Genomic DNA, 18825 nt, shown 5'->3' with positions numbered 1-18825 from the left:
GGCACCTTAAGCGTTACAATAAATTTCGTATTTTTACATAAATGACCCCCAAATAACTAAACATTTGATTACGCATAAGACGCTTCCTCTTTCGGTGCTACTTAGCATGTCTCACAGAGACACCATGAGATTCAGTTGAATTTACATGAAAACACTTTTCCGTGGTTGTCTGGTCAATCTTTACGTTTTCCCATTTCTGTTTTAATGCTGCAGTGCCATCTGCTGGCTGATATCGGCGTCGTAACTTGTTTATTTCAAATGGACCCGCCTCTTCTCTATTTTGACACATTTCTTGTGAGTAAAATTACTTCACAATCGAGCTAGTACGTTGTAAATCCTGCGATGACGACAGTAAAATAGCAACGTAGTGCAAAATTATATTTGGATTATTGCTTCACGTCATATATGTCAATCAATTAAGTTTCGTTTCCGTAGACTATTGGAAGGAGTTCTTGCAGTTTCTTTTAACAGAACCTATGCAAGGATTGTTTCCATTCTGGGAAAAAGTGGCATTGGGAATGGTTATACCAGTTTGCCATTGAAACTGGAGCAAGTCATGCTTTTTGCACTTAACAAATTTCTATTTTTTTTCAACTTTTAAGCGAACCTACCTTTTGCAAAAATTTCAAAGAAAGGTGGGGCATATTACCAAGGCAGGCGAAATGAAATTATCGCCGCTTTTGCTCCCGTATTTGACCGCAAATCGGCGATAATTTCATCGCCCTATTAGCAAGCTGTTGCTAACATCAGTTAACAACAGCTTTTAGGTGATAGCAAGCGGTTTGGGGCCCGCTTTGCATGTCAGCGATTTTTATCACTCATGACATGCAAAGTGGGCGTACCCAACCTGTTAGCTACTGAAAGCAGTCGCTAACATCGCTATCGCCTATTATCAATGCAGGTGTAGCGACAAAAAAATGTGCGCTAAGTGCGAATATCGCTGAAAACTAACGCCTGCTCAGACCAGTTCTTAGCCTGTATATCCAATGGGAGGTGGATATTCAGGCTAAGTCCCTATTAGCGATAATCCCTGAATATCGCTGGATTTCCAGCGATATTCACGCATTTCACCGCTATCGCTAATAGCACGTTATTTTTGCGATAAAATCCGGCGATGCGTGGCGCAAATTTTTTTTCTGCTAAGCTTATTTAGCGATAAATATCGCTAGTTGTTGATAATATGCCCCGATATTTTTTATGAGAAAGTACTGCGGTAAAAAAAGTACAATTACTTTTTTCAAAAGCAGGTGTAAATTCGGGATTTTTATTGTAATGATAACATGTAAATGGCTGCTTGCAATGTGCATCCTCCTGCAAATGTTGTCCGGTGTGGTGATCCGCATTGAAAAAAATGCCTTTTCACAGTTTTTGAGCTTTTTGGAAGTCTGCAGTTATCTCAAACAGGGCTGCACAAAAATGTGGAAGCGAAGGCTTGAAATTTCCTACATCAAAGGGCCAGATTTGCTGATATTTATAGTACCCTGGGGCGTTGTCAATGCCTCGGTAGCCTGTTAGTACTGCCTTACCAGGGCTATAAGTAGAATTAAAACAAAAAAACGGGGGTTTCTAAAACAGAAGCTAAAAATCTGTGCTTAGTACAGTGTGCCCCCCGATTAGTATTTTTCTGCTTCTGTCCATTCATCCAGATATATAATAAAGACAAGTAATATTACAGCTATAAGAAGCCAGGACGGTTGGCTTTGTCAATGGTTGTAAGGTTCATAAAATAAATAAGCAACAACTATGGCTTTGTTGTATAGAATTTAAAAAATGCTTCAGGTCTTGAATATAATACTGAAAACGTTTTACTTCTTGAGGCCGAGGTTGTGGTGTAAGGCTAGAGGTGCTGACTTTTGAACTGAGAAAACAGGTTCAAGCCTGACGTAGGCTCTCAACATTCTGTGATTAAAAAAAAAAGATGTTCTTGTGTAATGTAGCTGATGCTCATGTAAAATGCTTCAAGTTTACACTACATAAAACTGAAAAACGAGTCTCTTTGAAGTTACATTAAAAGCAGTGGGCTTTGCTATTGCAGAGTTAAGACCCCCCCCTTTGAAGGTAAAAATGGAGAGCCCAATAGGGACCCTTCTCAGTGCCTGTTTTTAAGAACTGCTGGTGCTGAGCACCGGCAGGACCCGGCCCACCTAAAACCCTGGCCTTGCATAGAACCAGCAATGCTGCCCATAATGATATGTGAAACATCTTGTGGCTGTTCAGATGTTGAGGAATAAAAAGTGCAAGCATTTCATAAAGATCAGATCAAAAACTGTAACAGTAATTGCATCAATGCTATGGAATAAGGGTTTGGGCCGCTTGACGCCACGCTTGAACACCGTACAAGCAGGATTCATTATTTTAGTTAAAAGTTTGGCGGACTGACCAAAACAACGCTGCATTGAACTCTGAAGAAAGGCATGGGAAGGACGCAGTCTTACTCCTCAGGTGAAGCCTGCAGTGAAACATAAGAGGAAACTAGGGGGTATATTTACAAGAGCTTATCGCCACCAGAACGTCACTTTTTGTGACCTGGTGGGGATAAGACCTCCGCCTTATTTACAAGGTGGCGTTAAGCCACTTAATGTGGCCTAATGCCACCTTGTAAATAAGGTCCCCTTTTGCACAACATTTAGTGTGAAAGGGGCAGGCAATGGGTGTTGCGGTGGGAGTTTCACCACAACTCCCATTGCTTTTTGACGTTGCCCCCTATTTACAAGGGTGGTGCAAATATGGAGCAAAACCTGGGAAAACCGGGTCTTAACCTGGCAAAACAAGGAGAAATTATACATTTCTCCTCGTTTTTGTTGTTTCTATGTGTGCTGCAGAATGCAGCACACATAGAAGCAGCAAATCGCCAATAGTGATTTTTCTTGTGCAAGAAGGTGTCTCTTCCGGCTCATAAAAGATCATTCAAAAATGATGAGTGTCAACTTCTGTGTGCAGTTACAAATTACTATTAGTGATTATTTATGTCCAGGAAGTGACACCTCCCCGCACATGAACAATCATTGTCCGCAGCGCAGACACCCCTTGCACTATGGTGCAAGGGGGCCTGCATCGGCGTTAGGCAGCTTAATCTAGTGCCAGTGCTTGGGAAAAGGCAGGGGTGCACCGCATTCTTGTGAAAACGGAGCATCCCTGCATTTGGAAGCTGTCAGAGCAAGTCATCAGCAATCCTGGCTTAATGCAGTGCTCTGAAAATGACCTTGTAAATTTGCCCATAGGTCTTTCATTTTAATGTCAAATCCACTAGCCTTTCGATTTTACCGTGCAAATACTCTGAGTGAGCTTTGGAGTCAGGCAGGGCTATTTAGTCTCTCCACATACTTTTTATATCTATGGGCCTGATTATGATAGCAGTGAATCCACCACCGGCAGGCTTCACCACCATCTTGCGGCTATTTTCCGCCCGCCAGATAAGGATAGCAGGCGGAGTGCTGGCGGACGGAAAGCCCATCCACCACGGGTCCGAAACAAGCAATCGTTATGATTGCCTGTCAGTCTCGGGCAGCATACCTAGAATGGTGGCGTGCCTAGCAGGCACTGTCCGCCATATTAAGATGTTGCTTTCCGCCAGCCTTTGAATAGTGGTTCCTCCACCATTCAAAGGTTGGCGGAGATTGACTTTGGGGGCCTGTTGCGGGCCCCCTTGTGCAGGGTCAATGCAATTGTGCAATTGGAGTGCACCTATGGTGCACCCCAATTGCACCATTGGTAGGATGTTGTGTTCTGTGATATCATCAATAATGCCATCTGTGATGTTATCAGTGGTTTCATCAATGATGTCACTGAGCATGTCATGAGTCCTGTAATACTGAGGTAATTCGTAAAGCATGGTGGGGGCACAGGTTATAGGCCTAAATATAATGCCACTTTAACTTTTATTTTTTCAGTGAATTTCTAGGTTTTGTTTTTTAAATGTGCTAAAATACTAGTAACTTATTGAATTATAACAGCAGTGTAGCCTTTAATTTTTCACAGAATTCTGAGCTTTTATTTTAATGTAAAGTAAGATATTATTAACAGACCTAACTATAATATTCCTATTTTTTTAAATATAAATTAAGATCTTATTCCCTTACCGAACTATAAAGTCACTTTAACATTTGGTATTTTTTCCAGTGAATTTCTGTTTTTATTTAATAATGTTTACCAACTCCGTCAATAGAGGATTGGACATAGGTCCTGGACAATCTGGCCCAACTACGTGGTGGCTAATCCCAAGCCGTGCGCAGTGGGAGTTGGCTTCAAAGCTTGGCCTGTAACCAGGCCCTGCACCCAAATCCCCTCAAACAGCGAACCCCCCCATCTCACACTGCATTTGGGTGTGGAATTAACTGCAGGGCCTGTGGCCATCTTTCGGGTGGCTAACCCCCATTACGCACGGCCTTCGGCCAACCACCCCACAGACCCGCACACCACATTTCAAATTGTTTCTCTAAATAAAACCTACTTGTGTTTTGTGTATAATGTGGGGCATCACCTTCTTGAGTCTGTTTACGAGAACCTTCACTGGGATTATGACATTGTAATTCAAAAGACTCTGCCTCCCATGACCCTTTTCATATTTTGGTGTTCAGACCCTGTGACAAAGTCAATAGGTATGCCTTACTTAAAATGACATGCTTTATTCCATCCAGGTAATCGAAAACAGGTTTTTGAGAATCCTCCTGGTTGAAAGTCAGGGTACTCCCACTGGAATTGTCCATGAGGAACTGGTTTGAACTTTATCTCTGACTTCACTCATATTCGTCCATTGCCAGTGGTGTAACGAAAGTTGAAGACCCCCCCCTGGAAAGTACACAGAGGGGCCCCCCTCCGGATTTAACCCAGAACTCGCAGGCCTGAGTACAGTGTTGAGGAGGCCACCTGCATCTTGGGGGCCTGTATTATGCCCCTGTTTATTGTTCCTATGGTGCTCTGTTTGGCATAAAGAGGATCTTCACCTAAATAGACTCATCCTCCAGGACTGATTGACGCTAGACAAATCCACCCAGAGCCCATAGATTTTATACATCAAGAAATCTTTCTAAGAATTGGGTCGACCAGATCTTTTTATTGATCTCAGAGGCATTGTAAAAAAGGACTGATTCTGGGTTAAGCAGGACTTTGTCCAGAGAGGGACTTCTGAGATGGAGAACTCTGCCTTTGCAAAACAGTCATTCCTAGGTTAAGTATTGGTTAAATGAGTCTTGGGAATGGAGCCCTGAATTCTTCTGGACATGTCCAATTATCATCAGTGTTTCTTAACATTCCTGAGACTGAATATTTTTCATCAGTTGTTATTCCCAAAGGGTATTTGGTTTTCTCAATACCTTTACCCACTTTTACCTGTGACTTACCTCCATTTGCACTTCTATGCATATAGTTTTGCGTTGTCCAAAGTTCTCCGGCTTGCGGCATACATGTGTAAGACCTACCCTAGCCTAACAGGGATTTAGGCAAAATAGACAAGCCTTTTTATATCTCCAACTCCTGTCCACTCCCAAACTGTGCTTTTTTTGTTTCCAATTTATTTTCTCTCTGGGATTTTACATGCATCCCGCTAGTATTGCCCTTTATTCCAAGATTTTATGCACAGAGTTTTAATGTGATTGTTGTTTATATATATTTAAGCATCATTTTGATAGTTTATCATTCAAAGTCTGTTTGTTTTATCAGAGATACATTTTTTACTGTACACTTGTATGATTTTCTCTGAAAATAAAATAAAAGTTTAATGAATGAATGAAATGACACCCTTTCTATTGTTGCAGAGCACAGTCAGTTGTGTGCACCCAACCCCATTCTGCCCACAGCCAAAGGATATCTTACTTTATGAAAAAGGTTATAGTGAGGTAAAAGGAATTATAACATGTTATTTTACATTAAAAAAATGAAAAGAAATTATAAATTCACTGAAAAAAACAAAGGTTAAAACAAGTTAGTTATTTGAAAATTTCAGTTATAACATACAATTTTAAACTAACCATGCACTACTAATTACTTCACATATTACATCACTCATGACATCTTCTATGACATGATTGATACCGTCACTGCATCATCTGAAACAACATTATTATTAAGACACCAATGTGCATGGTGGGGGTGCGCGTTATAATTACTTTCAGGCACGTGTTATAGTTACTTGAGATAATTATAAGTGGTGAATTTCAGTGGTTTTGTTAGTTTAAAATAGAATATTTTAACTGAAATTTTCACCTAACTACAAGGACCCTTTAACATTGACAGTTCCTCCCTCAATCGGAAATCAAATAACCCTGGATGGGCTCATCAGCCAGGTGTAACTTGATAATAGATAAACCCTTGCTCACTGAGCCACTGGAACCAAGCTATACCTTGTTTTTTAGCCCTAACTAGGGCAAAACCAGTCCTAGGTTTCTTGCTTTACGGTTTGGGTAGGACTTGTACTGGTAAGTCTTGCTGGACTGTTCCAATTGCAGCAAAGACGAGACTTATTTACATATGGCTGGGTCTAAACTGAGGTGGCATGGTGGGTGAAAAACGATGGACTGGCATGCAGCCCCAAGAGATTGCCAGTCATTGAGATTCATTCAAGCATTCCATCTATCACCTTGTTGTTGTTCCAATGTATAAGTAGCATATCTTTTTCATCTCTGTCCTGAAAATTCAGTACATATTTTTCCCTAATTGGTAATTTGAAATTCCACTGAGACCTACATTTTCTGCTCATGGCTCAGAAGGTGTTACAGATGTTTCTAAATCAGCCAGTTGGAATCCAACTTCCAGTCTTTGACTTGTTAGGGAAGGTGGAACGATATGGCTCAGAAGATGCTAGGTGTTAAAGATGTTTCTAAATGAGCCAGTTGGAATCCAACTTCCAGCCTTTGACTTGTTAGGGAAGGTGGAACGATATATATTTAAACTTGCAGGCGTGTACGTCCATTGTTTAGAGCGTCTGCAGAATAATGGGTTTGGCTCACTCCATTGTTGTAATGCATAAAAGGATAGTTCAATATTTCTAAGAAATGCTATTATCCTGTTTGCACTAAAGTTTATAAAACAAATTTCACTTCTGTCTACTTTTCCACAATGGAAACCAACGTAAAACCACCAGAAGTAGTTCACACCTTTGAAACAGGAAGCATATCCTTCAAAATTGTTCATATTCGTACACATTTCCATCTTGAGGTGAAGGAACATTGATTAAAAAATACCCCAAAAACATGAAGAAAAAGGAAAAAAAATAATTAACATGTTGGATAGGAGGAAATATAAGGATGAAAAGAATAGCAGGTTAATATGAAATCTTTTTTTAAAGATCAGTTTTCAGCCAAATGTAAGTTTTTAAATTGCTTTTTTTGCTAACACTCTGGTATTTGTGAGGGAATACAGTTTTCTACGTGTGCTTACCTTTTTTGTGGAAGAAGGTGTATAGCTTCTGCATGACGTCGGTCTTCATTATCTCCTGGAGAAAGAGGTCCTGCTCCTTGACCTCCTCCTGGTGTACCTCCTCAGCCGTCCCAGTTTTGCGGTCATAGTTATCCAGCAAACGTATGAAGGCAGCATATGTAGGTTTGGACAATAGCTCCTCATTCACGTGAGAATACAGCCTAGAACAGACGGATTAAGACAAGATTGAATGGGTGAAGAATACGCTTCCTAGGATTTAGGTTCCTCCTAACTGCCAAGATTTGTGTCGGCTCAAAGGAATAACCAGGCACCTCCCTCTCGACCATTCATGAGGCACCTGTCATCTAAAGCAATGTCCACCCTTCGGTGATGTAGAAACATGGCTCTGTGCAACAATGATTGATCTTATTACAATGAAGATTTGTGATTGGGAAACTTAAAAGTAAAGCAAGATATTTGCCTGAGAAGCCACCATATAATGGCCAATTCCAACTGGACTGGTGTTTCTGTTGCTAGTCAAATTGCGATTATAAGACCACAAAACCCTTGGAGAATGAAGGTGAATCCCGAGGGTAAATGAGGAATTTTACCAATGACTCTAAAGTGGGTTTATTAATTCAATTGTTAATTCTTCATTTCTCGGTGGAGCATCATGGTCCCACTATTATTCCCAATTTATTCTGGGAATGGGTGATGTGATTCCAAATGTAGGTATTCTTGATCTGCCATTCAAGGTTGGGAGATCACAGCAGGCCTGAGAATGCCAGTTGTATATTCATCACTTTTCCAGAGGATAACATACTAAAAAGGAACATTTGTGTCCGTGTTTGAGTGTTTGGGGAAAACCAGCATCAAAAGTTGGTACGTGTTGCATTTGCCTACGCTGGTCAGCGGTCTACTGAAACTTCAGCACCACCCACAAAGGATTAGCTGGACCAGGTATTTAGCAAAGGGTATGTCTATCTACAGATTAGATACTGAAACAATGGGCCATCTCCTTTCCTATGATTGATACATCCCTTTTCCACCGTGTCTATAATACATGATCGCAGAAGACTTACGGCTGGTCTGATTGGTCCTCCGGTCCTCGTGATTTAGAGCAAAAGTGCTGCTTGTTCAGAGTTATGTCTCCCTCCTGCGCCCTGTTTACATCTGCCTCGTACAGACTCTCAGACAACTCCTCAATCTCCTTCTGGCTGATGTCACATTTCGCTGTGTCATCTGCAGCAGCTGAAATAGAGAAGGCACCATTGTAATGGATGGTGAATACTATTCAAGTTATGAAAAAAGGCTGATTAAAAAAATATACAAGCTCCAATTTCTCACAGTGCTAACTTTTCAAACTTGGCTACTATGGAAAGATAATCTAAATCTCTCATTGTGCTAGCAGAAGTCCAATAGCCGTGTCCTCGTGGCACTCCAGCTCCAGGGTCTCAGATCTACCCCTTTGAACATTATGACCCCATCACTCAAGATCTCATAATCCCTCAGTCCCAGCATATGGGATATCATGGTCTTACCTCTCTAGACCACCCAGTGACACCACTTCAGAGCTCACAGTGCCATTGCTCAGAACCACTGACTCCCACCTCCCCATCACTCATGTCCCTCATGGTCTTACCTCTCATGGCCATTCAGACACTGGGTTCATGATGCTCTAGACTTACCTTCTAATAATACCTTGTCTGATCTTTCTTGCTGCCTCTTCTCCCACCTAATGATAATACCGTTACACTGATAGCGCGTCTTCTGTGTGCCTGCTGTTTATGTTGTTTGGAAAAAAGCTGATTTTTATGAACATTTCTCAACCTTAAACCATAAATATCGTTGTGCCTTGCCTGAATTCCTTAAATACTCTAACGTGCCATTTAATAGTGCATCGAAACCCCACTTTTATCGCTAAGCCTCTGTAAGTTGTCTAATGGACTCCGAGCCAAATGGCCTCAAGGCAAAGCCCCAGCACATCATGTCCCTAACTTGGAAGACCTCATGGTGCTATTTAAGTGGAATATATGGACAACAAATGCACACCTTATGGTCCTAACATATCAGAACCGACAGATCTGCTGACCAAATGTTTTTATAACCTACAAGTTCTTTGATCACCTGGACCTCATCCAGCACGGTCGCTCCCCCCATGCTCCCTGATCCCAGCTCCTGTTGACGATCTGGCCGGCTGGTGGTACCGCTTCGAGACTACAGAGCTGTAACTGCATTTATTTAATTAATTCCGCCTTGCGTTGTGTTTATTTATTTAATTCCGCCTCGCGCTGCATTTATTTAATTAATTCCGCCTTGCGTTGTGTTTATTTATTTAATTCCGCCTCGCGCTGCATTAATTTAATTACTTCCGCCTTGCGTTGTGTTTATTTATTTAATTCCGCCTCGCGCTGCATTTATTTAATTAATTCCGCCTTGCGTTGTGTTTATTTATTTAATTCCGCCTCGCGCTGCATTTATTTAATTAATTCCGCCTTGCGTTGTGTTTATTTAATTAATTCCGCCTCGCGCTGCATTTATTTATTTATTTCAGCCTCGCGCTGTGTTTGTTTAATAAATTTAGCCTTTAGCCCCCGGTGCCCTGTGACCCTCCATCTTGTTGTGTGTCCCCTGGCCCGCCCCTCCTCCCTGCTACCGCCTCCCAGCTGCTGACCCTCCCACCCACGAACAGAGTGCTCCCTACCTCCTCTGACGCGCTGTGATCACCTGGACCTCATCCAGCACGGTCGCTCCCCCCATGCTCCCTGATCCCAGCTCCTGTTGACGATCTGGCCGGCTGGTGGTACCGCTTCGAGACTACAGAGCTGTAACTGCATTTATTTAATTAATTCCGCCTTGCGTTGTGTTTATTTATTTAATTCCGCCTCGCGCTGTATTTATTTAATTAATTCCGCCTTGCGTTGTGTTTATTTATTTAATTCCGCCTCGCGCTGCATTTATTTATTTATTTCAGCCTCGCGCTGTGTTTGTTTAATAAATTTAGCCTTTAGCCCCCGGTGCCCTGTGACCCTCCATCTTGTTGTGTGTCCCCTGGCCCGCCCCTCCTCCCTGCTACCGCCTCCCAGCTGCTGACCCTCCCACGCTCCGCCCCCTCCACCATCCATTTATGGCCAATGCCTCCACGCGCAGCGTCCACGCGCTACGGCCACGCCGAAGGTGCGCCAAAGGTAAGCCCGTCTACGCCCGTCCGTGCCTGGACCGCGCCCAGCGCCAGACCCCCTGCCCCTCGCGCTGCCCAGCCCCCCCGCGTTACCTATGATGCCGCCTCCCTCCTAGCCCTTAACCCCGGTCGCGCCCCCAACTGCGTCCAAGCCGCTCCTGGACACACCCATGGACCTTTCTCCTGCTACTCCTGCAAATTCAGCGGCACCGACAACATCTCCGATACGACTACACCACAGATTCCCGACCCCAACGACCTACAATGCATCCTTCTCAACACCCGCTCGGTGCACAGACACGCCATTGACCTATGGAACCTTCTAGACACCTTCTCTCCAGACGTCGCCTTCCTAACGGAAACATGGATGAACGCTTCCTCCGCACCAGACATCACCATTGCCATCCCTGAAGACTATAAGATCACTCACAAAGACCGTACCAGCCACACAGGAGGAGGAATCGCTATCGTCCATAAGAAATCTATCCGCATCTCAACCAGCTCTGACACCAACCTCGCCAACTCCGAACACCTTCACTTCCAGATCCACATCGACCCCAAAACCACTCTCAGAGGCACTCTCCTCTACAGACCACCAGGACCCCGCGCAAAATTCAGTGAAGACATCACGGACTTCATCTCTCCACACGCGCTCCCCTCCAAAGACTATATTCTTCTGGGAGACCTCAACTTTCACCTTGAAAAGATAAACGACCACAACACACCGCCACCCTCGTGGACAACCTCGCCAACCTTGGACTTAAACAACTAGTCACTTCCCCCACCCACATCGCAGGTCACACACTCGACCCCATCTTCACTTCCAGCAATCATGTCTCCTTCAGCCACACTACGGACCTCCTATGGACCGACCACAGCTGCGTTCACTTCACCTACAACAAGCCGAAACCCATCAACCACCCCCAACCTACCCTGCAAAGAAACTGGAAGAAAATCACCACGGACCAAATCTCCGCATCGCTCCTTCGAAACTCCCCAGCCCTCTCTTCTAACGCCAACGAAGCCGCAGCCAACCTCACCCTATGGCTATCCAACACCGCTGACACCTTAGCACCACTGAAAAAACGTCAAAGCAAACCTGGCAGCAAGAAGGCCTCATGGTTCAACGATGATCTTAAGAAATCCAAGAAACTCTGCCGCTCCCTTGAAAAAGCCTGGAAAAAAGACCCATCCACCAGCTCCAAGGACGCCTTCAAAAGCGCCACCCGCACTCACCACCAACTGATCCGAAAAGCCAAGAAAACAGCATTCAAGGATCGACTTGACAACAACGCCCACAACAGCAAGGAACTTTTCAACATCGTCAAGGAATTTTCCAACCCCTCGGCCAACTCCAACGACATCACCCCCTCTCAAACCCTCTGCGACTCCCTAGCCTCCTTCTTCCACAACAAGATTGCAGACATCCACAACAGCTTTGACAACCAACCCGGAAACCAACCCACCCCACCATCTGTTGACCATCTTCCCCCCGTAAACACCCTTAACACCTGGAACCCAATCTCCACTGAGGAAACCATCCGCCTGATGAATTCCATCCACTCTGGATCCCCCACAGACCCATGCCCTCACCACATCTTCAACAAAGCAGACTCCGTCATAGCACCGCACCTCCGAGACGTCATCAACTGCTCCTTGATATCCGCGACCTTCCCAGAAGACTGGAAACACGCTGAACTCACCGCCCTTCTGAAAAAACCCACAGCGGACCCCACCGAACTCAAAAATTACCGCCCCATCTAGTTTCTTCCATTCCCGGCCAAAGTCATCGAGAAAGCCGTCAACAACCAGCTCGCCGCCTTCCTTGAAGCCAACAAATCACTCGACCCCTCACAATCTGGCTTCCGAGCTAAACACAGCACTGAGACCGCCCTCATCGCAGCAACAGACGACATTCGAACTCTACTGGACAATGGAGACACAGTCGCCCTCATCCTCCTCGACCTCTCTGCAGCATTCGACACAGTCTGCCACAGCACCCTTCTACAACGCCTCAATAACATCGGAATCCAAGGAAAAGCACTTGAATGGATCACCTCGTTCCTCACCGGAAGAACCCAGAGAGTCCGCCTTCCTCCATTCAAGTCCGAGGCCTCTGAAGTCATCTGCGGCGTGCCTCAAGGATCATCACTCAGCCCCACCCTCTTCAACGTATACATGAGCCCCCTCGCGGCCATCGCCCGCCAACACAACCTCAACATCATCTCTTACGCGGACGACACTCAACTGATCCTTTCTCTCACCAAGGACCCCAGCACCGCCAAAACTAACCTACACGAAGGAATGAAAGAAGTCGCTGAATGGATGAAACAAAGCCGTCTGAAACTGAACTCAGATAAAACAGAAGTCCTCATCTTAGGCACATCCCCCTCTGCTTGGGACGACTCCTGGTGGCCGGAAGCCCTCGGAAAAGCACCCATTCCGACAGACCACGCACGGAACCTTGGCGTCATCCTGGACTCTTCACTCTCAATGAACAGACAAGTCAACGCCGTATCCTCTTCCTGCTTCAACATTCTTCGCATGCTCAGAAAAACATTTCGCTGGATCCCCTCCGAAACAAGGAAAACAGTCACCCACGCTCTGGTCACGAGCCGACTGGACTACGGAAACACCCTCTACGCAGGTACCACCGCTAAACTCCAGAAGAAACTCCAACGAATCCAAAACGCCTCAGCCAGGCTCATATTAGACATCCCACGCAACGAACACATCTCCGGTCACCTTAAAGACCTCCACTGGCTACCCGTCAATAAGAGGATCACTTTCCGACTGCTTACCCACGCACACAAATCACTCTACGACATCGGACCAGATTGCCTCAACTCTCGACTGTCCTTCTACACCCCCTCCCGCCAACTACGCTCTTCCAGCCAAGCCTTCGCCACTGTACCTCGCATCAACAAGACCACCATGGGAGGCAGATCCTTTTCATACCTGGCTGCTAAAACATGGAACTCACTCCCTGCTTACCTTCGCCTCACCCAGAACCACCTAGCGTTCAGAAAGCAGCTTAAAACGTGGATATTTGACAAATAATCCTCCTCCCCTTCCTAAGCGCCTTGAAACCCTCTGGGTATGTAGTGCGCTATACAAATTTTATGACTTGACTTGACTTGACTTGGCTTAATTGCCTGTTATGTGGCATGGTTGACAATATCCCAAAACTATGCCCTCATTCTTCAACTATATCTTGCTTACTGAAATACTTGAGATGTTCCTTTGCAACATCATGTAAATTCAACAATCCAATGTGTACAACAAAACACTGCTTAGCAACACAATGTACTGGTGAGTCGATTCTGACACTGTTCAAAACTGATTACCATAGCAGCTGCTGTCACCAGAGCTGGCTGCAGCTCAACTATCTGGAAATCAGTCCGAAAGTGCCAAGTAGCTGGTTGGAGTCAGCAGTTTAATATTCATGCATGTTTCTTTACTTGAGCGCACAATCAAACTTAAGAAATCATGGGACATGTAAAGAACAGATCAAAAAAAAAACCTAAGCTTTATTTCGATTGTATTGTAACAATCATAAAAAGCACAGATAAAATACATATTACATTAAAAAATGTCCATTGCGAATTTAAAAAGAGATACACATTTCTGTCTGATAAAAAATACATTTCATGTATATTTAAGTCACATAATTAAAGGTACAGTAAAGGAATAAAAACAACACATCCAAGATAAGTCACCTCCTCATACCTAGATTGCGATGCTCTTTCTTTGATGCAATATTTTTTTTTAAGCAATATTTTTTTTAAAATATAGACATCCTCCAAGTTACGTGCTTATTTTCTAAGAGCTGGAGCTTAATGGACGCAGGGCGGCATTGTTTCAGGCCATAGTCCTTTAAGATCGGGACTATCTAGGTCTTTATTTGCTCCTTATAGAATTTACAAAATAAGACCAGATGTAGGGAGGATTGATTTGACAAACAATCGCATGGACATATTTGTAACTCCCTTGCCAAGTCATTCATATTGGGGAAAGAAACTAGTCTGTGTATTGTCCCTAATCTAAATCATATTAATAAAAACCTATCAAAAACACTAGGAACAAATCCTAGATATGGCTGCAGATTACAAGTTGCAAGTACCATCTGGTGCTGTTGGACACTGGGCTTACTGATCTTAAACGTCCTAAGTATGGCTTCACATAAAAGTTTACAAGGTTTTCAAAAATAATAATCTTTGAAACTTGAAAATGCAAACTGTTATTGAACACGTTTTTAACCAGCACAAATCCCAGGCTACTGCAATTAGCAAAAAGTAATTGCTCTCTTAATTTCAGGCCTACATTACTTTGATTTCTCACCAGTCCGAAACGTTTGTAAGGTGCAAAATAAAAGCAGGAGTTTTGGCCCATACCTACCCCTAAACAAACCCTCTATCTCTGATGCTCTCTTCAGTTTTCCAAGGAGGGGTTTGACAAAAACGCAGACAATATTAGACATTCTGAATTTGAAAACTATGAAATTCCAAAGAGATTATGACAGAGTAAATATTGTTGATATGTCTGAAGACTGGTAGAAGGCACCCGAGGTGCCGCATTAGTGGAGGGGGTAGTACTCCAGTTCCCAGACCTCCTTGCAGCAGGAAGACACCACCGTAATCTTCAGCACCCAGGGGCACCTATAACTTTACAGTTGGACTAATGCAGGATTAGATGCATGCGGGAGAAGACCGGGCCAGGAGCGGGCCCGTCTGCGGCCAGACGCGGCTGGGCTGGGCCTCCCCTTTTGGCCCCTCCGACTGGGAGGCCCAGGTTTAGTATAGCTGTGGCAGTGTGGGCCCCCAGCAGAATGGGCTGCTTACGTTTCTTTTAAGTTTAATGGCTGTCTTCTCTAGTACTTTTGGCACAATGGGGAAAAGGAAAGCTGCAACACCCACACCCTCTGTGGCCCATTATTGCAATCATAGATTCTTTTTTAGCCGAAGCATGGGGACCATCTCGAAGGAAACCAACCTGGCAGAAAGGTGCCTATCCCTGGGGCTTGTCGGCTCATCTCTTCCAGTGACTTCAGAGGTTCCACAGACCCTGCAGGTTGCATTACGACTCATCGAGGACACTGCCGCTGTTGCTCCTCAGCTAATCTCAGATGGTCGAGTGCTTACCTAGGCTGTTGTGGTTCTCCTTTTTGGCATCCATAAGGGGAGAGTTCCTCAGGTCCTCTCACCTACCTCGGACATGACACACTTTCTGGCCCCCAAACAGAAACTAAAAACCAATTAGTCAGCCGAATCCCCAACTGCACCGAGGGGCACATTGGGGCAAAATGTTTGCAACTGCATCACTGCATCAGACGACTACTGAGCATCCGTGCTACAGAAGTTAACAGACTCTCTTGCCAACCTGCTGACCCCTTTCCTGGAGAAACTGGGGCAATTGGCTATAGACACTAGGGAAATGTTAAGTTGTCTTGGGGAAAAAATTGACTTCTATTAGAACTGAATCACCTCCCCTGATGACTCCTGCCCTCCAATGCGGCTCCATTCTAAGTGTTAATTCAAGGCCCAGTGTATCAAACTTTTTTTTTTTTTTAATTCTTTTTATTGAAGTTGTGTTCAGGTTTTATGCAGCATAGATCAAGGAATACTGACAATCGCAGCAAAATAAATATTTACATTTGATTTCAACTTAACAAAACGTCACACCAATTTACTCAAAATAACATCCCCAGATTTGATTGAATTTTCTAATGCCCCCAACTCTTTGAGCATATAACAGTTCGCTTTTCCTAACCCTTTTCATTTTTTCCAGCCATTCCTGTAGCGTCGGGATATAGGTTGAAAGCCAATTCTGCAATAATAAAGATCTAGCCACAGCCATTATAATATATATCAATTTTGCCAGATGACTTGAAAATGTACAATCAGGATCATAACAAAATAATAACATTGTTGCATTGCATGGGACTGATAACATACAACAAGTTTTTAAAAAACCAATAATTTCTTCCCAGAAATGCTTAATTTTGGGACAAAATACTATAATGTGTGACCAATTGGCTTGTTCGCAATTACATTGTCTGAAACAGAACGCAGATGCATTATTATACATTTTAGCAATTATTACTGGTGTACGATATAATAGCCACTTGCTAAAATACAGCATCCGGCGCCAATTGGCACCACGTAGTACACAGAAATTAAACTGATTAATAGATTTCCATATTTCCGGTGACAAAATTAAATTTTCCTGAGTGTACCATTTACGGATTGCTTTAGCAGTCAACTCTACCTCCCGACTTTGAATTAGACACTGTTTCCATGCTCCGGGTTTCTTCTCCGAATTATTAACAAACAGATCTAAAACAAGAGTAGAAGTATAATTCGAAATGATACCGGGATCTAATTGTGCCAACATAGGATAAATTAAATTAGAATAGGAGCCCATTAGCAAAAAATTGCCAACAATTTGACCTGACATCTCGTTAACAGAGAGCCAAGTCCCGCTGACCAAAAAGTCTGCTAATGTTCTGAACCCGGCCCGGTCCCAATTTTCTATAACAATGGGATCGATTTTGATCTTTAAAAAGGAAAACACTCCAATTAAAGGAGTTAGTAAATGAAAGGGTGGAAGTGAATATCTCTTAATCATTGCATTACGGCGTTTAAAAAACCAATTTAGAATTTTATACCGCACAAATTTGGGAGATTTCAGAACAAACAAAGGGGATGGAATTTGAATTTCTGAACATATCAGATCAAAGAAAAAATTTATAAAACAACTAGTAGCTGCATTCCTGTTTTTAAATCTCTCGAGATACTGTGCAAAATAAGCAAAGTAATAATCTTTCAAATTTGGAAAGGAAAGACCTCCATAATCAGTTTCTGCAGTTAATGTCCGTATATCTAGTCTGGGTGTTTTTTTTGCCCAAATAAATTTGGAAAACATAGATTCTATTTTGGAGAAAAAAGTACCTGGCAAATAGACTGGAATTGAAGCGAACAAAAAATTAAAAAGAGGAAGGATTGACATTTTAATTAAATTGATGCGGCCAAGAATAGTCAAAGGCAAAGGGTCCCATCGAGCAAACATAGATTGAACTTTTTTTATTAATGGTATGAAATTAAGTGTATATAAATCCAAGATATTGGAAGAGAACCAGATTCCCAGATATCTTTTCGGTTTTGAATTAATACAACCTTGTAAATCTTTGTGAAGAACTGGGTCTGCACCCCCACATACCAATATTTCTGTCCTTTTTTTATTAATCCGGTAACCTCCTAAAGATTCGAACTCTTCAAAAATTTGAAAAATATGGGTCTGTGATTCCAAATCCGGTTTAATAAGTAACATGATATCATCTGCGTAGAGTTTGATTCTGGCCATGGAGGTAACTGGAGATTTAATCTGAAAACAATTCCTGATAGCAATAGTTAATGGTTCGATAAAGAAAGCGAAAAGAATAGGTGATAAAGGGCAGCCTTGCCTAGTGCCACGTTGTACTGAAATTAGGCCTGCTAATGATTTATTAATAATTATGTTTGCTCTAGCACCAACATATAAATTCTTTATCAAATTGATGATGCGTTGAGAGATGGCAAACTTAGATAAAATAAAGAAAAGAGTGTCCCATACCACCAAATCAAAAGCTTTTTCTGCATCTAAAAGTAATACCAAGGCCTGCATCCCACGTGCTTCAAAATAATCTAATGCTTCAACTAAAAAGTGTGTGTTAGTAAATAATTGTCTATCTATTATAAAACCGTTTTGATCTGGATGAATCAAGTCCGCCGCATGATCATTAAGGCGGAGTTAAAGCATCTTAGTAGTTATTTTATAATCGGAATTTAATAAAGTAATTGGCCTATATGAGTTCGGGTCTTTGGATTCTTTCCCTTTTTTTAAGAAACTAATGACTGTACCTTCATGGAACCAGTGTATCAAACTTGTGTGCTCCCACATCCCTAGCCCATGAGAACATGACTGCTGATGTTCAGCATTATGGTACTATTTCTTCTAGCCGCGAGCTTGCCTCTGGGGTCCTGGTCCTTCCAACCCCTAGTCAAGAATCAACTGGCCAACTGATTAACAAGGTCTCCCAGTGGCTTTCTGAACCCTCAAGTTTTGACATGCGGGATTACAAGAATATCCCAATGGTGCTGCGGGTATCATGGATTGGGCCCTCACGAAACTATGGAGGGAGATTGTGTGATAGTGAATCGCAGATACCCATAAATTTCACGTCATATTTTGACTGGACCATATCAGTCTCCTTCTCTGAACTACGGTATCCGAACTCTGGCTCTGTGTTTCTT

The 18825-nt window shown here is 43.1% G+C and overlaps 1 protein-coding gene across 7 annotated transcripts in view; it reads right to left on the bottom strand.

Moving 5' to 3' along the window:
* Positions 1-18825, bottom strand: part of LOC147748965 (uridylate-specific endoribonuclease-like) — a 246155-nt gene that overhangs the window by 52525 nt on the left and 174805 nt on the right. For all 7 annotated transcript variants that reach the window (XM_086964643.1, XM_086964669.1, XM_086964676.1 and 4 more), the window contains 2 exons: positions 8436-8604; positions 7375-7574 (listed from right to left, as the gene is read on the bottom strand). In XM_086964643.1, coding sequence (XP_086820769.1) covers positions 7375-7574; positions 8436-8604 — 369 coding nt within the window. The remainder of the gene's footprint in view (positions 1-7374; positions 7575-8435; positions 8605-18825) is intronic.

The sequence above is a fragment of the Lissotriton vulgaris genome, chromosome 1_1, assembly GCF_964263255.1.
Source record: "Lissotriton vulgaris chromosome 1_1, aLisVul1.2, whole genome shotgun sequence".
Classification (NCBI taxonomy): Eukaryota; Metazoa; Chordata; class Amphibia; order Caudata; family Salamandridae; genus Lissotriton; species Lissotriton vulgaris.
This window is presented reverse-complemented; position numbering and strand designations above follow the sequence as displayed.